Source organism: Parasteatoda tepidariorum, chromosome 12 (genome assembly GCF_982258835.1).
Source record: "Parasteatoda tepidariorum strain Cologne lab strain chromosome 12, Ptep-v5.0, whole genome shotgun sequence".
In the NCBI taxonomy this organism is placed as follows: Eukaryota; Metazoa; Arthropoda; class Arachnida; order Araneae; family Theridiidae; genus Parasteatoda; species Parasteatoda tepidariorum.
In genome coordinates, this window is record NC_141766.1 from 33391145 (window position 1) to 33414721 (window position 23577).

General features: G+C 28.4%; 1 protein-coding gene across 2 annotated transcripts in view; it reads right to left on the reverse strand.

Annotated features, from left to right (window-relative positions):
• LOC107440919 (histone-lysine N-methyltransferase NSD2) overlaps positions 1-23577 on the reverse strand; it is a 102286-nt gene that overhangs the window by 28754 nt on the left and 49955 nt on the right. The window contains exons 13-15 of one of the 2 annotated variants that reach the window (XM_016054010.4): positions 21456-21714; positions 19397-19491; positions 7992-8243 (exon numbers count right to left, since the gene is read on the reverse strand). In XM_016054010.4, the coding sequence (XP_015909496.1) occupies positions 8229-8243; positions 19397-19491; positions 21456-21714 (369 nt within the window). In that variant the 3' untranslated portion in view covers positions 7992-8228. Of the gene's footprint in view, positions 1-7991; positions 8244-19396; positions 19492-21455; positions 21715-23577 lie in introns of those variants that run through there. The other variant, XM_016054009.4, reaches the window with a different exon arrangement.

Genomic DNA, 23577 nt, shown 5'->3' on the forward strand with positions numbered 1-23577 from the left:
AAAGTATTTAAAAGTTTAGATCTAGCAAACATCTGCTACATTTTAGATTTTCAAATTCATGACTTTCCATGACTAATTCCAAGAACTTTTCCTGCCTTAACGAAATTACTATTTTCTCCGACAAAAACACAATAAATTTAAAGAGACATTATAATAACATCAATTGAAATGATAGGTATAACCAAAACTGTTATACTCTGCATCTTCATAGATTTCAAATTTAAAAAAAAGAGTAAAGAAAGAGTTGAAGCAATAAAATAGCAAAAAAAAAATACAAAAGCAAATTTTTTTTTTTTCTTTTTATATGCAGAATTATATTCTAAAGATACTTTTCTTGTTCATCAGAAAAGAAAGAAATACTCCTGATTTTTCTGTTTTCATTTCAGAATTAAAAAATTTGCCAATGACTGGCTTACTTCAGCAAGAATTTGAAATTGATAAAATAAAAAAAAAATCTGAAATCACAGAAGTTTAAAAGATAATTCAGTCTAGAAATTATATTTTTTCTTTCATTTTTTGAAAGAATACCATAATTTTTAAAGAACCTGATAAAAACATTTTATATTTTAATAAAATATGACTGAGTGTGGATTTTATTACAAATTCAGATATTCGGAGCACCATGAAATTGGGGGCTGGGGAGAGTAAATTACATTTTAAAAATTAGATTTTTCGATGACCTAAATCCGACTTTCCATTATTTTTTTTAAAAAATAGATAAAATCATGACAAATTTTGTTCAATGTCAAAATTCCTGACTTTCCATGACTTTTCAGCTGCACAGATACCCTGTCTCTGACAATAAGTCATTAGGTTAGGCAAAACAATCAAAGTAATTATTTTAAGTACTATTTATTTTTATGTTACCACACATTAAATGTGAAACATCATAATTTAATTTATTTTTTGAATGAAGGATAAATAACCTCCTATATTCTCATCCAAGGTCATAAAAGCTTGTCAGAGTTGTCATAAAAGCTTGAGAATTTCAATCTTTCTTTTCATGAAATATTAGCTTTCGAGGGTGGTTTATTTTCAAAAGTTATTACAACTCGTTCAAATAGTTATTACAACTCATTGCTGGATATTTCTTTTTTTGTTCTCACAGTTATCTGGAGATGTTATTTCTTGCATTAAGCGATAATAATTATTGCAATAAATTTCCATGTCACCGTCAAAATGCTAATATTAAAATTAGGAAAAACTTATATTTATAATGAATTAAAAGTTACTAGCCTTTCTACAAAAAAGGCATACATTTTTTACGGAGAGAAATTTCTTTTCTACTATTTAAGGGAGCATTTTATAAGAAAATGGACAAAAGATGAGATAATTTTCATTTCTGATATCAATATAGAACAGTGAAAAATATTATTTCACTTTATTTCCTTAATACAATCTAAACACTAAATGTTTATAAATTAGGCGAGTGGTGTATTACCGTTTCAGTCATTTTCCTCTTATATAAAAAAAAGTATTTTTTAGCTATACGAATTCTGCTGCACACTTGTTCAATATTGAGATCATGTTTGTAAATTATCACTATTTTACAGCACAGCTAAAGCCCTTCTCTTTGTTTCTTCTATTTAACACATGATCAATATTCATGTCACAATTGACACTTTAATTGGAGACATGAAAGGGGGAGGGACTTTAACAAGATGATTTGTGAAGGTCATCTAAAAGCTCATTACCTAGGAAAGATTTTTCTTTTTTTTTTTAATGTCATATTATTTTGAGCTGCAAAACCTCTTTCACATAACATGGTAGTAATTGGTAATGCTAGAGCAATAGCAGTTAATTTCCTTAGTTCAAATTATATGAAGTGGGTGGCATTGTCACCTTCTCTACACTCAATGATTGATTTTCAAAAGCATTATTTTTCTTCAACAGCAGGAAGAAAAAAATTGTACAAGTACTTTAATTTCCTGCAAAATTTTAATCTGATTCTTGAAATACACGTTTTGATGCAAATTCGGAAACCAAATATGATTCAGGGTGTTATAAAGTATCTTTTCGCCTATTGTGGAGAGAGAAAGTCAATTTTTTTTCTTATTATTTTTACTGATTAAAATAAATAATTTTTAGCTTTAGGAAATAGCATTTTCTAAAAGTTTTCCGACTTCTTTGCTAAGTTTTAACTTAAGTATTTTTTAATCTGTATCTTTGAATTTGGAACCTGAAATTAGAATTTGAGATACTGTGTTAACACTGCTTTGCGTGTTTAGGTAGATTTCTTTATATTTTTAATTTTGAATTGGTGTCTAGGAGTGTGTTCGCGAATAGGTATTCACATAAGATGGGACTTAATTGATCCATGAAAGGAACAAATGTTGTAGAGTTTTAGGAGTAATGTATAGTGTGAGTTTGGGAGAATTGCAGGGTTTAACTTCCAAGCATTATTGGGATGGAAATTTTGTTAGCCATCCTGAAGATTTTTTTTTCTTTTCTCTTTTTGCATTTTAGAGCATAGGTATAGTGTCATTCATTAATATGAGGTTCAAAACTTATATTTTTGATTGAACAGTTTTCACAGCCTGTTTTTTTCTTCGATTTTGCAGGCATTTTCATAGATTGTTATTACATTTCACATTCTATTTCTTGTGTTCTATTTTTGGTTATCTCTCTTGTTATTGATTATATACTGCATTTCAGAGGATAAGGTTTATCACATACTTTTTCTGAGAGGAATTGTTAGAAATTTTGCATTCTAAACTTTTGTTGAGATGGGGTGGTAAGTACCCAACTATTCAGAGCATTGGTGGTGGGAGTAGGTAACCATTCAGAAGCAGATTACATAGAATATAAATTAGTAGCGATAAATCACTTGGCCACAAACTGTGAGCAACACTTTTGGGGTTCTATATAACAGCATTTTCCATTTATCTGAACGTGTTTTGAAATTTATTTCATAGCACCTGGAAGTGGATTTCATGATGAATTATGTCTTTGTCCATGGAATTTTTTATATGAATGAGTCAGCTGAAACTAGGCCTTAATTTGATTGTATACAGAACATACTGGTACATGAAAACAGTCTGTCTACAATTATCTAAAGGGAAATTACTTTTAAGGCAGGCAGTAAACTTACCTGTTAAAAAATAAGCTTTTAGCTTCCTAGTTTGAAATGTGTCACGATAAATACAAAATATCCATCTGATAACAATAAATAAACTTACTGTTTGTCACATCCAACTTGTTTAATTGAAAGAAAAGTTACAATTTATGATATCTTTAACAAGTAACTTTCCAAGTAAATTTTTGTGGCTAAAAATTACCATAATGCTTTTATGTTTAATTGCTGTATAACATAACATCGAAAAAATGTGTGTTGTCAATATAAACTATTTTATTAGTTAATTAGTTATTAGATAGCTACCCACAAAACAATACATTGCAAAAACAAGCATTTTTAATAGCAAGCATTGAAATGAATTAAGAACACATAAATGAAAAAAAAATTTCTTTAAAGAGTAAAAGAGAGAAAAAAGGTAGAAATCTGTTTTCACTCATTGCAGTCGTAATTAGTGATACATAGTATCTGGATTTAAATTGCGCATAGATATTAAAGTTAACGATAATTTTCTTTTTTTTTTGAGAAAAAGATCTTTCTTTCAGGTTCTTAGGACAAGTAAATAGTTGACTTGTGTTTCAAACTAAAATATGTGCTTATGAACATAATTCCATTATTTAAAATAGGACCATAGCCAAAAGGGACAAGCCCCTCCTAGCAGATCATTTGCTCCCTCCCTAGAAAAGTTTTGAAAAATTTAAATTTCTTTAAAGCTTACATTATAATAAAATTGAAATTTTTTAAATATAAAAAATATATTTAAGAAATCAATTTACAATTGCTACATTCATTTTTTGTTTTTTATAATAAACAACTTGTTACATCCATCTTTAAAACTATTAAATTAACATAACACAAAATGTTTTTCGTATTAACATAGGATATGGTTTCATAGATTTAGTTTCCAATTCTATTGGTATACAACTTAAGACAAATCATTTTACTCAATTACATCGGTCATCTATGATTTCCTTTGAAATTTTGGTCACTATAAAAATTCTTAAACGTTTTTGCCATGGAGATTATTAGTAAGTGGAAAAAGTTCATTCCTAATAATGTTTTACTATTTTGCACTTTTTTTTTAACTGTCATAAGTTTTCTGGTCATAGTTTAATACAAAGCTTATAATAAAAGTAAGTACTATAAGTATATTTACTGTTATTGTAAAATGATTACTAAGTTTAGATACTGATCTAACTATGTTTATCAAAAAATATTCCCTAATAAGAAATCATAGTATTATTTTATAATAAGTAAAAAGTTATTATCAGTTATAAGCCTTGAATTTTGAAAAATAATCAAAATCAAAAATATAATAATACAGAGAATATTAAAATATCTTAAAATAACCTATAAGTTATTCATAAGAAATATCAAAGATAAATAAAAGATTAATTATTATAAAAAATACTGAAATTATGAAGTTTTTAATTGCAAACTGAAATTGCAATGTGAAAACTAAACATTGGCGAAAAGTGATAAAAAAAAAAGTTTCTCTTAAGAAGCATTGAAACAGGAAATAAATAAACAAATAAAAAGAGCAGATCAGAGCGGTTCTGTAAAAATGTCTAGCCATAATAAAAGTGCTTATCAAAAACATAAGTTTATTAGAAAAAATTAAATAGCAAAGTGGAAGAAAAACACAAGGAAACAAAATCCTCTACATTCTATTTCACTGAATATTCATTATTTCTCTGCTTGTTTTATTTTTCTGCAAAGACATCAGTGATTGCATGGTAATGAGCTAAATTCAAAGAAACTTTAAATAGGCACAAATCAAAGCATCATAAAACACAATCCTAATATTTTCTTATTTTATTTTATGCTTTTGATAATTCAACATAATCTTTTGTCTCGAACCTATTTTTTCCTCATTCTTTCTCCCTTCCTCAACCTCCTACAGAGGCGGGAAATTGTATCTCTTTCTTAAAACCTGGACTTGACGCAGCTGTATGCTTAAATTTATGTAGTCTTGGTTTAACAATAATGATAGGGGGTACACTCTTTCCACATTTAATCAGAGAAATTTAAATGTGATTTAGTCATCTTGAAGTGATAAATAATTTATGGGTATTTCACAATAGACACTATAACATTTTTACTGTACAGTAAATCCGTGCTCGAATTTGAAAATGCAGGAACAAAGATTTTCTGAAACTATATTAGCATGTCAATTACTTCATAAATTAGATTCAATGAATTAAACACTTCTAAAAATAAAAAATTTAGCCACATTTGATGCACGAAAATAAAGAAGAGAAAAAGAAAGGGTTTGAAATGCTAAAGCAATGATCACAACATGACAATTCCAAAAGATTTTTTAAATAAAGCTATTTTTCTTAAAATTGCCAAAATGTATATCTTATGGTGAATATAAAATAAACAAGTTTTTTATAAATTAAAACATAATATTAGGGTGCATCAACAATATTTTTTGAATGCCTGTCAACTAAATGTGAGCTACAGGAAGGACTCTTTTTCTATAAACTAGGAATTGAAAATAAATTTTGAGGAGAAAGTAACCTCTGGCACTTCTAAGCTTACAGACGAACAAGTACATGGCATGTTAAACTTAATCTAAACTTAAGAGTGTTCATCAATAATCAACAGTCTTTATTGAATTAAATGTTAATAGGAAACCTGAAGGAGTTCAAAGCATTAAAAAAAAATTTTTATCTAATGAAGCGAGGAGATAAAAAAATGGATATGCTTACAAAACCTTAGTATAACTACAAAAGATTCTTGGATCTGGCCCAAGCGGCCAAACCAGTTGCAAAACAGGAACAGTTTGAAAAAGTTTATAAATCAGAGTTTGGTAGAAATTAGTGAGAGGACTAGATTACCGTAATTTCGCGGAGATAGGCCGCGGCGTTATTGATTTAAAACTTGAAAATTTAGTAGGAAGGCGTATCTAACGGGGTGGCCTATATAGTATTACTTTTTTTTTTCTTCAAAAAATTTTGCTTTTTAGAAACCGCACTGGAAATTTTATCTTCATTTTTTCCACCTGTTATTGTACTTTATACTTATTTTTTCATGCTTAATGTCACTCCAAGGAATGGTCAGCGCACCTGGAATTTTCCCCTCCCTAATCCTTTCTTGGAATCATTTTCTGGAGACCACTATCCACAAGAGAACAAAGTCTCTCTTTTCCTTCTGCCATATGGACAGCTGTTGAGTGTAGGAAATGGGCGTGGAGTGGAGAAGCATAAATCAGAAAGGAATGAATGAAGAAAATCAGGGTGGGGCCAGTGATAAGGTAACTGTAAAACAAACGCTCCCCCACCCCCTTCTTTCCAGGAAATATGACTCTTCCACTTGTCATGGATGCCTCTCTCCACTCCCCTTTTTTCTTCAGCTGGTTGTTAAAAACATGTAAATGTTTGGTAAATAAAGCATGCTGATGAGCTTGGAATGACCTTCAGTAATCTTACAATTAGAATGTTCAAAAAGAATTTTAGGCAAGGATAAAAGAAAGACCGTCCTAGGCTGAGTCAGTTAAAAAAAGAAACCTGATTTGGGAAGCGAAAATAGGGGGAGGAATTGCTAAAAATAGAAACTTGTTTTAAATGCTTGGGAGGGAGCTTTTTATTGCTTGTTTTTTTTTTTTCATTGCTCATATTTCTGTCTGATTTCGATCATCTTCTTCAGCTTATTATTATTACGTTTTTTTATTGTTTTATCTTCAGTTCCCATGCGTTTTTGTTTTATTAATATTTTTCTTTCGTTTATACTATTTTCGTTTTGTTTTAACATAACTTGTATTTAAGTTATCCATTTTAAATGCCTCCCATTAAGAGAGAAAATTATACCGCTGCGTTTAAGTTGTCAGCAATTAAAAGAGAAAAAGAAACTGTGATAAATGGCTTCAAAAAAGCGGAAATCATCCGGGGACAAACGAAACCGAAAGTGACGGAGAATAACCCGAAATAAACAATTAAATAGTAAACCTAATTTGCTCTGATACAGAGAGTTCTGATTTTGAGGAATTTTTAAGTGCAGTGATATGAATATATAGTGATACGTGATATCTAAATAAATTATTCTTAAGTTTTTCTTTGAACAAAATTTGTTTGGATTTATCGTTTATTTCTAAAACAGGATTTTGGATTGTTAATTTAAAAGTAAAATCGTTTTATTTTTAAAAAATTTCATACTTATTTTAATGGTTTATGATATATTAATTATTTTATTTATATTTTAATGGTTACTTCACTTCAAAATTAGAAAATGCTTAATTTTACTTAGAAAATTATTAATATCTATTTTATATACTAGGATTGTTTCAATTTTTTTTAATATTTAATATCCTTTTATTTATTTTTATTTAACTATTTAAATTATATACATATGCATATTTAGAGCATGTGTTAAGTCTTTAATCAATACCTGCGTTAAGTTCAAAATTCTTTAATTGTTAAAAATTCGGCGCGGCGTGTACGATGGTGCGGCGTGTCCAGTGAAAAGCTTTTTTCTGTCAGTCGATTTTTGAGGGAGCGGCGTATATACCAGGGTGGCGTTTCTCCGCGAAATTACGGTAGTTTACTCTGATATTTAAAGATTAGTTCAATAAGAAAAGAAAAATAAGAAAAGAAAATTAAGGAAATAGATAAATGTAACACTCACTGTTAAGTTTAGATCTTGCTCGTCAGAATGTCAGTCCATGTTTAAATTAAAGGCATTTTTCGTATCTAAAAGGTCCAAATATGGAGTATTTAAAATTTTTTACATCAAGTTTGTTAATGGAATCTTTCAAATGGCAAGAAATTATCACTCTCAATGAATTTTACTGTCTTGTCAGAAACTGTAGTCCTAATTGTATAATTGGCTGTAAAAGCAGTCGAAAAAATATTTTTGATACACCCTAAAAACTGAAAAAGTTTTTTTTTTTTAACCTAGGTCACATCTTTTTCAAATGTTATATTAAAAACTAGATTTATTTATTTATTTTTTTTACAAAAATATTTTCATGCTAGTGCTTTGTATTTACAATAATTCTCCAACATAATTTTCACATGTTTCAGCTGAAATGGAATTTTTCTTACTCCAAAAGCCATTCCAATGGTAAGCTGAAGTCTTCTTATTAAAAATGCAGTTTATCAAGCAAAGAAGCAACTTGATAAACAACACTTAATAAAGATAGCTTTGAGTCTGGTTACTGGTTTTGGCTCTGCAATGAAAAGTGGAGTCAAACAGTTTATATCTTTCAACAACTTTTTTCTAATAACTGTATGTAGTTATTGAGTGCAACACATATGAAATGAATCATCACTAGAAAAGTTTCTAGTGGTTCTCATTTGTGGAAAAAAAATATTTTCTGCTTTAGCATTTCATCTTTTCACTACTAACAGTGAAAAAAAAATCATAAAGCATTCAAACAGAATTTTGGTAAAAGAACTTTTAGCTTAAATAATTAATAAACTAATTACCTATTTGTAGGTCTCAACCTATGCCCTCAAATTTTTCATTGCCTAACCATTCAAGGTTAAGCTGTTTTTACTTTTATATTTTATAATCCATAATACTTCAATGAGTAAGCAATATTTCCTTTTAAATAAATGGCATTAGGTGTACACATTAACAAGCAAATCAATGTTTGTATCATCTTCAAAATCTGTAGAATCCAGGACCAGGATGAACCAAGAGCAAAAACATAATAGAAAAAATAAAGTTAAAAGAAAAAAGTTAAGCACCCATTACAAATTTTTAAGACACCATGGTGACATAGAATCCAAACGATGTTAACCTCTGTATTCACCTTACTCCTGGCAGTGGTTCTCACTAACATCCGCATATGACAGTACAATAAGTGACATTTATAACTTCCTCTGGGTGATACGAATGTTGAGTAATACGCATTTTTATTTAAAGTTTTAAAAAATCATATAAATGGTTTTCAAGTTATCAATAATATGCAATTAAGAAAAAAAAATTACTAAAAAATACAAATTAAGATGAGTATGAGAGTGATGTTAACATAATTCCCCTGAATCATTGTGTAAGAAAATAAAAGTATTTCTAAATGAACTTCAGTAAAGTTTCTATTGTTATGTGGTACTTTTTAAATTCAGTGGAAATATTAATTTTATGAGTTATTATTATGAATACATAACAATAAAACTCAATCCTCTTGCTTAAACTAGTCAGTTTGAAAAACAAAACTGGCAGCCAATGCATATTTTTCCAGTAAAATATTACAAATTTATAATCAGATAAGAAAACTAATCTTTCAAGATTTATTCCTATAGTTATTCATAACCACTTTTATTCACATAGTCATGCCAATTTACTAAAACAAAGTTTAAAACAATATATTAGCAGCTTATGTAATGTAAATCACAGAATGTATGTAATTTAATAGCATTAAAGTGAATAACTGTTAAAAAAATTCAATACTATTTTGATTTTAACGTTTCAAATGTATTATAAACTAATCCTTACAGAAACAAACCCAGGAAGTTAAATGAAGAAACAGTCGCATTCTGCTATAACGTCAGGGAAGAGCACAAGATTTTCATGATTTGATTGTTTTTTGAAGATAGATGGTGAACACAGGTCTTAGAGAAAAAAAATATTTTGAAATGCAGCCATGTCAAGTCTTTGAAAATATATTTACACATTTAAAGACTAAAAAAGATTTAATGAGAAATTTTAAACGGTTTCAGGAAAACATTTGAATATAAAAATGACTGGCTCATAAGTGCATCTCTATTATAAACTTCTTGTTCTTACACCTTTAAACTGGTACTTTAAATTTATTTAGATTATCTAAATCAGTGTTTTCACTACAGCGCGAGAATCTCGCATATTTTTTTCTTTTCTCGCATTAAAAAATGATTACCGCGAGAAATTCGCGCATTCTATAAAGCAATTTCAAAATTCGAGAATTTCTTGCATTTTGAAAAAAATTTCTCATTGCGCCATTTAGAATGAAATCTGTTTCACTTTTCTTCCTGGATCTTTCATTATTTTCAACATCTGCCCCATTATCTAGCTTCCCTATTTACCAGTATTGTTCAGAACCTTTAAGAACAACAGAACACCATCCCTCGGAACCTCTTTCAGAACGTATTTTTCTGCAACCATGTGTTTACCGTAGGTAAGGTTTCTCCATGTAAGAAGTTAAAATTTTTTGCTCATTATTGTAAGATGGACAAATACCTTGTAAAGGCAATATCTTCTACTCAGAAACGGATAAATGAAAATGAAACAAATGTGGGTAGAAACGATCAAAATGAAATAAACACGCATTTGAGCAGCCTAATGGGAATAGCTGATAAAAAAAAGTAGATGTAGAGCATATTCCATATGATGATGCAAAAAAAATATTCAATGCTTTAAAAATTAGAAGATGTTAAAAATGTATTATTTATAATTAAAGAAATGATTATTTTTCCACGTCTCTTAGTGTTTTTTTTTTTTTTTTTTTTTTTTTTTTTTTTTTTTTTTTTTTTTTAGATATCTCACTTTTTGAAATCTCACCCTGTTTTTGAGAAAGGGTGAGAAATTCTCACCCATTTTTTTTCTGCGATGAAAACACTGCTAAATATTAAGTTAATTTTATGTTTTTTAATAATTGCCAAAACTGCACTTAAACTGGCACAAAAGTAACTATTTTATCATAATTTAACAGGGTTCTCACTCAATTTCAGGGAAAAAATTCCCAGATTTTTCCAGGTATATCAATCAGGTAAATTTCAATGGAAATTCATACAATATTTTATCTATTTTCATTCAATTTTTCATTAGAAAACTGTGGTTTTTTTTATTGGGATGTCAAATAATAAATTTTGTGAGCAAAAACATACAATAAAATGATAATGGAAACATGGAAAAGTTTCTCTAAAACGCGGAATTTCATAAAATAATTGTAATAGATGGTAGAATTATTTAACTTTTATCTCAATAACTGATTACTGTTACTGGCTGATTACTATACATTTGCTGGTTAGCAAATCATTAAATTACTGTAAAGGAGCTTTCTGTGCCTATTTTAATGCAATTTTTGACAAAAATTACTAGAAAACATGAAATTAAGGTAATTTAGAATAATAAAATGTAGCAGTTCAAAAGTACACAACAAAAAGTTAATAACAGATAAGCTTGCCTAATGGCCTTTCCTTTTCACCAATATTTATAGATAGGACATCCTATATATATAAACTAATGTACATATGACAAAAGCATGAGTATTCAAAATTCAACTAACTCAAAAGCTGAAGTACCCAGAATTTGCATATATTTCAAAGGGGAAAAAAAAACTTTTTTTTTTGCAAAAGATTGATTGCAACGTTCAAAAATTTACTGTAAAATATCGACCAATTGTCAATATATGTTCCCTCCATCTTTTCTGATTTCATTTAAACTTAAACAAGCCTTTAGTTCAGAAAAAGCAGTACCCCTACATCCTATTCCTAAACTTCAAAAGTCCACACACATTTGCGTCAAGAACAAGTTTCAAGATAATATAAAATTGCCTCTCTTTTTTTAAGAAGAAGCAGGGGATAAATAGAAGATTAAATTTTTTTTTAAAAAAATAGGATTGAGATTAATGATTTGATTTGTGCCTATTTGAAGTTTCCTGCAATTAAAGTCAATACCATCACTGATATTTTGTAGAAAAAATAAAACAAGAGCAGAAACAATGAATATTAAGTAGGTTTAAATTAAATGCAGAAGATTTTTCTGTTTCTTGCTTTTTTTTCCATTTTGCAATTTCATTTGTACAAACTTTTCTTACGTACGTTTATATTATGGTGCAGGATTTTTTAAGAGTATTTTTATAAACATTTTTATATCACTACTTCACTCTGAAAATAACTTCTTGAAAATATTTTTTTGTTTGCCATAAGCTGAAACTTTAAATGCACTTTGCACATCTAGTAGACTCTTATGTAACTTTAAAAAAAATTTTTTTTAATAGAATATAAAATTGCTAAACGTAAATAAAAAATATATTATTGGCACAGTATTTTTTACATGGATTTTCTGATATAGGTATAACCTATATATGATTTAGGTATAACCCTTTAAAATTGAAATGCCTTTTTTAAGTTTATTTAAAAAAAACTAAATTGACTTAAAAATACATTAAAGTTATCTTTAATTGTTTATTTTATAAGTGAAGCACTAATTAGAAAACAAGGCAATTAAAATTTTAATTTCTTTACACAACTGCTCAGGTAAAAACATTTTTTCTCTTCTTTTACACATAAAAATAATTTAATCAAGTATATAATTTAAAGAAAACATTTTTCACTTTTATTATTATGCATTAAGCACATAGGTTTAACTTAAAGACTTAACCCAAAACTTTCAACACAAACTATTTCTATTATTTGCTTTTAAATTTATATTGAAAACTAAGCATTTAGAACTAATGAATTTGTTTTAATATAGATGATTTGAACAACTTACCTGGAAAGCCGCATTCAGAACAAAAAGAATTTCAATCAGTTAATATGTTCAAAATGATTCTTTTAGAAATACATTTCACACATTATAGCATCAGTTCAAACCAAATGCTTTTTAAAAAAATTGACCTTATAAAAATTCCTTTTACCAGTTCAGAACAACTATACTAAACTCCCTCAATTGCAATAAAATCCTTAGATAGCAGCGATGTGCTCAACTGCAATAAGATCCTTAGATAGCAGCAATGTGATAACACAAGAGTAAAAATTGGAATTTAAATTTAAATAAAGTACACAATGCCTTACTTTACTAGTTACTGACTCAACAATACTGATAACCGCAAGAAAAAAACAGAATTTAAAAAAAAAAAAAAGAATAAAGAAATATAAGAAAAATTTAGCCTTGGAAATTAACAAAATGAAAACTACACAGAAGAAAAAACAAAAAAGTAAGATACCCAATAAAGGGTAAAAATACAAAGGAAGTATGCATTTTATCATCTTAACACATACCTTTAAAATACCAGGGAATAATTCTTTTTTTTTCCGAACTATTCATTAAATTTGAATTTAAAAATTTTTTTAAAAATGCCAAAAATATAAAATGACTGTTTTGTTCAATAACAGTTAAAATTTAGTTATACATGAAATTAAATTTGTTCTTACATTGATAATATACAAGAATTTAATAAGTTGAAAATATTTATAATTAGACTGCATAAAACGATTCTGTAACTGAGTAACAATGCATTTGCAATATATAAATAATTTGAGAATAAACAAAAGTTTGTTAAAAGAATTAAAATAAAAAACTTCAATAAATATGCAATTTTTAAATGTGTGTGTGAATGCTATCACTCACATTACATTATTATTTGCTCAATTATGTTGAGGTACACCAAAAAATATGAGAGAAGAAATGAATACGAATATAGCGAAATATCAAAGAACAGTGTGTATGAATCGTAGTGGAATTTCAGTTTATACTAGGGTATTCCTTTTAGGTTGAATAACTTTTGTTGCTCATTATACTTCAAAAGTTTAAACATAGTTGTTTCTATGTTAATTTAATAAAATAAAAATGGAAAAAAATATTTGCAGGCAGAATGTACACAAAATTATAAACAGAAAAATCGGATATGAATAGAAATCTAAAACGCATAATATTTGTTTTACTTACTTTTTTTTTAAATATTTTTAAAAAAATTTTTTTTAATATTTTTAAAAATTAAAGAGACTAAGTCCATTTAATTTTTTTTTTTTTTTTAAAAAAAACTCAATTGCAGCTATTCTTTTAGATATTTGATTAATTAGGATTTAGTTTGATCTCATAAGCAATCATGCAAAATAAGTAACTTACAGCTAAACTTTAAAACGAATGAAAACAGCTTACTTTCAACATCTTCAATGCATTGTGCACCACATACTAATGTGTTTTAAATGTAAACTAGATTAAGAAAAACATTAAGAAAGGCTAAGTACGCCTATCCGTGAGGGTTTAATCTCCATTAAACCAAAAAATATTTGATATGTTAATGTTAAGAAGTGGAAAATCACACATTATGTAAAAAGACTATCAATTATTTCATACTTAAGCTTGAGCTTCATACTATCTTTTGACAACCATCCTCATTATCATTTCAGGGATGAAATTACTTTATATGGGAAAATCAGTTTTTTTCCCTTTCTTTTCTGATTTAAAACTATCTTAATACTTTAAATAATGAGTTCAAAGTTTGATGACCAGGAAAAATAATTTAACACTCAAATTTCGGGACTGCCCTAATTAATACACTACAAGTGCCCAGAAAACATCCAAAGCATTATTCTCTTTTCAAGATGGTTAAACTCAAAACTCAAAAACATTTTTGCTGATTAATTTTTCATTTTAATACTATGTTTAAAATAACATTTTTTGATAGGAGTATTAATGTTAATAACAATTTTCTCGCCTAATTGAAAAATTGTAGGTGGAGCTGGTTTAGCTACATCCTTCAAAAAGAAAGGCTTAATTTAAAAAAAATTTATTGTCACCAATTTGATCTGTATTGCTTTGGAAAAAATAAAATTTACAGTTCCCTAGTAGTATCTATAGTAAATGAACTCATTCAAAGTTCTGATTTGTTTCATCATCTAAAAAAACCAGAACATGTTTAATTTTTCTGCCATTAAAATGGTCTAACACCTTTAAATGTTCTTCATTTAGCAATTTTTAAGATAGTTCCAAGCAAAATTGCTGTGAGCTAGATATTTTGTATAGTCCTACGTCTTTTACACACATTTTCTTGCTCCATATTTAGGATTGAACATTATAAGACATTGATTGTTGTCAGAACACCATGCTTGTACTACAACACAATGTTAAAGTTTATAAAATCACTCATCTGTAAACATGAATAAGACTGCAAAGCCATGTTAACTATAGTTATTTTACAAACTCAGAAATTAGAAGGACAGTACCAAACTAAAGGCAAACCAGAAAACAGTACAAAATCAGAAGAATAGTTACTGCAGATAATCTATTACAACACCTCACAAGTAGTTTTAGGAGTTAAGCAGCATTAAGGTTATTTCTTTGGCAACATCATATATCAGAAAAGTTTTCAACACAAATGAAAATTTAAGATGTTGCACAGACTCAGAACAGTGCAACATATGAAATGAACTGTTTCTTTTTTTATTATGATATGTAATATATTTGTTTGTGATAATGTCAATACAACAAAATTACCCTATGAAAATGTTCAAATAGTTACACAAACATAGTCAATTCTCTAGAGCTTGATATAAGATAATTTGATCTTCTCTAATATCCAGACCCTCTTTTTTTAAGTTCATGTCAATTATTCTCGGCTATTTTTTTTTAAACCACATATAACTCAATTTAAAAAAATGATTTGATCTTAGAAAAAAAGCAACAAAAATTAACCACAACTAATGAGGTAAGAACTTCTTGTCCTTTCACTTGCAATCAATTCACAATATATTCACCAGGTTAGAACGACTTGAGTTAGTATAACAGATAATGCCAGTGAAATTTGATTTTTAAGTTTGTAGTATTTGCATTATTTGCACAAATACAGTGCATTGGAATGCAATATTGAAACAAATGCATTTCTTTTAGTCCCACCATGTTCTGGATGAGCTTCGTGTTCAACATCAACATTTGCTGTTAGAAATTGTATGGAAGGGGTGGCTAAAGACATCTAAACAATAGCTATAACTGTTAACTTGGAAAATAGAATTACAATCATAAAGAAAGAAAGATTGAAGCAGAAGCATTGAAGAAGTATGGTATTCCACCAAATACTCTTTTCACGATATTAAGAAAAAACGTCTTTTAATTTATATCTATGAAACTTGTTGTCAAAAAAAGAAAGGAGTTGTTCTAATTAGAATGAGCTCTATTTGTATTGCCTTTTACAAAAATTTAGAAAATCAGTAAACAATAAGTATTAAAAATGTAATAACTGTTTTTATTTTTAAGTCTAAAACTTAAACTGACAATATGTTTTACTTTTGACTAAACATTTTTAAACTAAACATTTTTGCAGGAGCATCAATTTAAAAAGCTGCTGCACAATGCATTATTTAAATTCAAGTATGAGAAAAACTTTCAACCCTTTAAAAAAATTGCATTAGTATGAAATAAACAAATTTAGGGTAAACCAACCAGTGAAGGAACACTACCCAGTGAAGGAACATTTAATATATATTCATTAAAAATAAGAATTTGAAAGTTTTTCTTTAGATTGATTGGTAACAATAGCTTACTGCCAAACAATAGGAAGTCATCTAGCAATATTTTGGATTACCTGGTCAAATAGATTTCTCTGAAAAAATTTTTGAATTTGTTATTATCTCTGCAACACCTTGTTTCGTTGAAAAAATTATAAGGTGAGTGTTTGTACTTATATGTTTGAAGTGGAATTAATTGCATGTAGTAGTCTTATTTTTCTCACTGTGAAAAAGAGAATTCAAAATATAGTTATTGAAGTTACGTTTTATTTTTTTTAAAGCACCATAGCATAATCAAGTACTGAGATAAGGGGGTGTTTATTCACTGGATCACCAAACGATGAAAAACCAGTGAAGGAACAAGTGTTCCTTTACTGGGTTTTTCTCCCAGTTAATGAAAATAAAAGAAATTTTTTAATTTTCTTGTACTTTTAGTCATATTATACATCAAAATTCTGTTTAAAAGACAAAAAACAACTTCCAACCAGTGAAGGAACAGGCATGTTCCTTCACTGGATCACCAAACGATGAAAAACCAGTGAAGGAACAAATGTTTCTTTACTGGGTTCATTTCTCAGTTAATGAAAATAAAGGAAATTTCATAATTTTCTTGTACTTTTAGTCATATTATACATCAAAATTCTGTTTAAAAGACAAAAACCAGCTTCTAACCAGTGAAGAAACAGGCATATTCCTACACTGGGAATACTTCCAGTGAATGAACAGTAATGTGTGATATATGATTTTACATGACTCTAGGATAAGTAATTCTGCTATATAGAGGACAACCGAAATTTTGTTAAAAATTGTATGAATAATTCCTGAAATAATTTCAGTTCAAAATGTTAATTTAATAGCTTAATTTATGAAAAAATTATAATTTATATTTATTAACGGGGTGTGTAGTTACATCAAATGTTAGGCAACTTAATAAACTATGTTCACAAATCGAAAACTAATTAAATATAGTCATAAAAATAGAACATTTTTTCGCTGGCTTTTGCACCAAGAACTCCTAATAAGCTATCATTATAGGATAGCAACGTGATTATATAATTTATAGAAACTACTTTACAATGTTAGAATTTAGAAGTAAGTTCCTCAACAAAAAACAAAGTTAAACAGAAACGATACTCAATTTCTTCAGAAGCTTGAGAGGGAAATCCCTCAAGATATGTTGTAAATTTTTAACACAGCATTGACGGAAGAGTCTAATATCGAAAATGTCCAAGAGCCTGTACTTTTTCCAATATGGAAGAAGCACGTATTAAAAGAAGACCACTTGGTTAAGTCAAACTTAGGAACTGAAGCTAGTATTGATAATGAATGCATATTAGATATCGAATTTGAAATGAGTCCTCATGCTGATTCTCTTAGTTGAAAAAAGAAATGATTCTGTAAGTAAAATCAGTACTTCTAAAGATCCTCTAGATATAAGTCAACAAGAGATGGATTTGCCTCAAACTTCAAGACACCTTTCCCCCGTCTATTTTCGAGAAAGGCATTCTAGAAATGTTGCTGAAAAATCAGAAGAAGTTTGGAAGAGCCATTTACATTGGCCAAATATTGATGATAAAAAGAAAGGTCAAATAAGAAGAAAAGCGAATAAATTACCTTTTGCACTAACTTCAGAGAAATGGCAAAAATTTCAAGAGGCTGAAAGATCTAAAAAACATTAAAACAAGAGAACATGGAAAAGAAAAAGAAAGAAAAAATACTTAAAAAAGAAAAAAAGCTTCAAGAAATAAGAGGAAAAAGAGTAAACAAAAAGGTGATAAAATAATAATGATAATAAACAGCATCGGATGACACAATGATTTAGATTTGACTGTCAAATTATAAGAAAGAACGATTTTTTAAAATTTATTTTGTATTTAACATCACTTTAATTTCTAGTTCATGATTACAGAAAAAAGTTAGCATTTTACAAGTACTTGTATCTCATAATTTCACAAATAGTCTTGTTTTTAGTCGGACCTCTATTTAACAAAATCACTTAATACCAATAATAAGCTCGTTATATGGAAAATTCGTTAAATAGAAAATCACCTCTTAAAATACTTAAACAACACAAAACAGGTTTTAAATTCTTAAACACTAGACATAATTAAAATAGCAATTGATACACTTTTATCTTGTAAACTAGTATCTACTACTTATCATATAAATCTCAACCATAAAAGAAATCTGCATGGAAAGCAAGAATAGAGCAAAACATTATCCAGTGTTACACTATCATGCTATATACATTTTCAACTAAAAAAAGTCTAAATTTATGTATAAAAATATAGTTGCATTTATTATAAAAGTAATTTTAAACATACATTACCACTTGCGTTAAGTTAAATTGCTACGGATGAAATCCGTTAATTTGAAGTGAGTTTTTCGTTTGAAGTGCAAACAAAAAGGGAAAGGGAATTTACTGCTTTCTCTAAGATAATTTTTAGACAAAACAGTAATACATTTCATAAAGCAGTGGCTTCGAAAATTAATTTAATGTCATTTCCCCCATAAATTGCTTTAACAAGTTTAAAATGTTAAGAAATATTTTGGAAAATAGGGAAATTGGATCTCAATGAAAAGTTCGTTAAATAGAAAATTCACTTCGCTATATGGAAGTTATTTTACAAAAAAATTTCCAAAATGCTCTTGGTTCCTCGAAAAAATTCGTAAAATAGGGAAATTCGTAGAATGGAAGTTAGTTAAATAGATGTCCGACTGTATTTGTATGGCTAAAAAATTCATAAAGAGCATTAAAAAATAACCAAAATTAAGTGTTCCTTCACTGGGCAATTTTGTGTTCCTTCACTGGTAAGAGCTGTTCCTTCACTGGGTCTTCTTACTACTTGTTATTTGAACCTCCAAAACTTTAAAACAATATTATGTAAGTTCTCTGCAATTTTTTTGCATAATTTGCAATTAGTAACAAATATGTTGACACTGTCATTTAACTGAAATTACGAATTTTGAAATTAATATGATTTTTTAAAAGGCAAGCGAAGCTTAAGTGTTCCTTCACTGGTTAGTTTACCCTATATGACTATTAAGAAACTATATATCTACCCTGAATCAATAGTTATGGAAGATGAATCTTGCTGAACAAATGTAAAAAACAGATTACTATTCAACGATTTTAAAACACTTTGTACTATCTATAAAAAATTATACTTACTTTTCCTATTACTCCTCTGCAGTTAATAGAATTGCAGTAACACACTTGCAGTATGTCATATTTCTCCGACTGATAGTCGAATGTGAGTTCTTCCCCTGAAAATAAACATATTGACTTAAGTAATTTCAGGTACAAACAAATAAACTTTTTGTCAAAATTTATTCCGCCCTATTTACAGTTTTTTTTTTAAATTGCTATTTTTCCTGACTATTCCCTGCTTTTTAAGTGGCAAAATAGAATTCCCTGCCCTGACAATTCCAGGTTTTTGCTCTTCTGCTTGACCCGTGGGATCCCTGCTTAATATGAAAAAAAAAAAAACTTTTTAAACTTTTAAAACCCAAAATAAAACCTATTAAAAAGAGAATATTATGAGGCGTTTTCAGATCGCAAAGATACTTCCCTGATAGCAGCAAGGGAAAAGTTTCTGTGAGTCTATTAGGAGCATGGACAGTAACTTCAAACATTTTGTTTTTATGTTGAAATAATTTGTTACTTGTACGGTGACCTTTGTTTCAGCAGCGCGTCTTTGTAATGCCTGTGTCAATTCAGAATCCCGCTAAATGCGTTCAGCAATACGTTTTCTTCATGCAAATTGCGAGCACCAAGTGGTTTTTCATAATGATATTCTTTCATCTACAGAATCAGTATGGAATCATTTATACAGAAACCATATAAATATTCATGACGAAATCAGAACAGTTAGACTATCTGTGATTACTGATGCCCTGCTTCAAAGAACAGAGGAAGCAATTTGAGCAAATGGGCACCACACATTAAAAAATTTGTATAAAATGAAGCCAGAAATGTCTATTACAACTATTCATAAAGCTGTGACTCTTACTTTAGGGTACCAGAAATTGTGTACTAGGTATTGAAAATGTTAATTGAAGAACACAAAAAGAAAAGGATGGGCTCTGCACCTAACTTCCTCAAGCATTATACAGAAGCAGGAGATGAGTTTCTTAATACAATTGTTACTGGTGATGAGACATGGGTTTATTACCACACACCAGTACTCAAACAATTCATGCAAAAATGCCACATGAATTCTTCAAGAGCTAAAAAAATTCTAAACATCCATTTCTAAAAAGAAAAAAATCATGGCTTCATTTTTCTGGGACAGACAAGGGCTTCTTGTTGACTTCAAGCCTTTCGGCATCACAATTAATACAGATGCATATTGCTAGAATTTGAGACATCTCAGACAGGCAATTAAAAATAAATGCAGGGGCTTGCTGACAAGCTGAGTTTTCTTGTAGCATGATTACACTCATCCTGACACAAAGCTTCAAACCAAAGCACAACTCAAAAGTTACAAAAAGATAATTTTAGATCTGCTTTACAGCTCAGACCCTGCACTCAGCAACTTTCACTTATTTCTTCACCTGAAAAAAAATCATGCAGGGTAAAACGTTCAGAACAACGAAATCAAAACTGAAATTAAAATTTAGTTTCGACAACAGGGGGCAAAGTTATATGATGTAGAATACATAAGCTAGCAACCAGGGTTAACAATGACAGCAACTATGTCAAAAAAATAAGGCGTGTACCAGTAAGTATTTTGTAATGTATATTTAATCAATTAAAAATTGCTTAAGTGAGTATACGGCTCTATATCTTTACTTTTTGGAAATGCTTCATGCATCTTTAATGTGTAAAAAGAAGTTGAAATCAAAATAAATAAGTAATAAAAATTTATCAACTATTTCTCAGATTCCACATATACACTAATGGATCGAAAATGCTTGTCAAAGTAGGTGCTGGTATATATTCAGAACTTTTTGCATTCTACATCTCCCTTGGGTTTTTCTTTTTTTGAACCAATTTTGAAGAACTAAAGAGAATTAGAATATTACCTGAACAGATTACTGTAAGAACAATTTAGTTCAAAAAACTAAAATACATTTTAGAAATAGAGTAAGTAAAAATTTTAAATCAGTAATAAAAAACTAAAAAAAAAAAACCCAAAGAAGCATACTTATCAAAAAATTTAAAACTTGATTAAGACACTAAATTTAATAATTAAAAAAATTTTTTAATGTAAATAAAGAAAACCTACCAGGACTAATCTCTTTCAGGGCAAATATTCCAACCCTGGAGTCACCACAAACTTCCCATTTTTCCATAATGCAATTAGGATCACAAGAGTGATTGATAAAACGTGCATAATTTCCCATGGGTCTGGCATCTATCATTCTTCTATTATCCAAGTATAAAAAATAGAAATCAGAGCTCTTTTGTGCTTGCAGTTCACCGGATCGTTTACGATATTCATCATGTGAAATGATTTCCCCTACATATTCCATAACAAAATCACCCTGCAATTATAAACAAGAATTTAATTTGAGAAGAAAATTTATTCAGTTAAAAAATTATTAAGCAAAAACTTAAGTGGTGAATGTTTGAAATCCAGTGCATAATTAAATTACATTGAACTCTTGTTTATCTATAAGTCATCTACCCATTTTGAAGACTTTTAACTGAAATGCTAACTTTTAAGAAGGAGCAATAAACATGATCAAAGCTGATATGTGAATCATATTGGAAAAAAAAAAACTATGTCCTACTTAAAATTATACATTTCCAAAAACAACTGCTTTAACTCTAAGTATCTCATCAAAACAATATTTTAATTCTGTTTTGAAAATGCTTCTTAAATCAGGTTTCTCGCTAAATTCAAACTCAAGGAAAGTATAAAAATAAAAAAATTACATAAAATAATTGTGAATTTATTTTACGTATTGATACATTTTTTTCACCTTTATCCATAAGCTTAATAATTTTGACCTTTCTTTTATCAAATAAAACTCAAGATATTTTAAATAACTGAATGAAAAGCACACTTTAAAAAAAAAAAAGATACGGGCCAGGAATGAGCTTTTTTGTATATGGCTACGAAACAGGAAATGCTTCTGCAACCACACAGATACTTCTCTGACACTAGTCGAACTTCCTCAAAATTCTTTTCCTTTCATCTGGAAACAAGGAATGGAAAAATCTCACAAATATGTTCAGCAATAATTATGTACCAAAAATTCTTTAAGTTTTAAAAACTGATAGTATATAGTGTAATTCTTTTTTTGTAGTTTTCATTATTTCTGATAGTATCCCATGCTTCCCTAAACTATTTCCTTAATTAAAACTGTTAAAAAGCATGATCAGATGCCATCAATGGACACATATTTTTTGATAAATTTTAAATTTTATTTAGAGATGTGAGTGAAAAACAATAAGAGTTTTACTTTTTTATTAAAAGAAATTCAGACTGCAGGTTTCATAGAGGGGCAAAGAAAAATCAGGACAGATTTTGGAACAGTTTTCACACACTGTAAAAATAAATCTCGTAAAATTTTGTTTTTAACTGTTGTATGGTTAGATTGTGCAAAGCTGTAAAACTGAGTTTTTTACCATAAAAGAAGAAATTTTTTAGGTAGAACTTATAATGCAAATCCACAGTCACAACAGCTTCAACTAGTTAATATTCTCTCCATACCAATATAAAACACAGTTGTAACCTCATACCAATTGTAAACCAGATCAAGATTTCTTTTAACAAATAATTTTAAAATAAGGTTTCAATAATCTTGAAACAAAAACATAGTAAATATGCTGCTTCATTTCATCATTTAAAATATTTTGATATTACTGTGTTGTTGATTAGAATCAATCATTTTTAAAAATCAGGGGAAAGAGACCGATAATAAATTGTGAAACTACAAAACTTTATCTTACAGGATTTTTTTTTCCTGCATTTGCTCAAAGCATATCCCCCTTAAAATTTGGCATTGTAAAATTGATAATCGAGTTTCCTTTTGATAATGACTTGATTCCCAATTGATAATGACTTTATTTCCAAAGAGGTTAAAACAATAAATCCTATGTGTAAGGCTTAATGCCTGAACCCTATATATAATCAGTAGACGGTTCCTAAATTGGAGCTATTGAATTTTGTGATTTCCACAAGGATTATTAATTAAATAAAAAGATATTGGATCAAAAATACAGAACTTATGATTCTTCAAATTGACTTTTTAAAAATCTGCATTTGGTTTTCTTAGATACTGAAAAAAAAAATTCATAATATGTACAAGTGCAAACAGAAGCATGAAATTACATGTTTTTCAAGATTTTCTGGGCAATTAAGTTTTCAGGTCAAATTAATTTTTAGTAGAATTTCATTT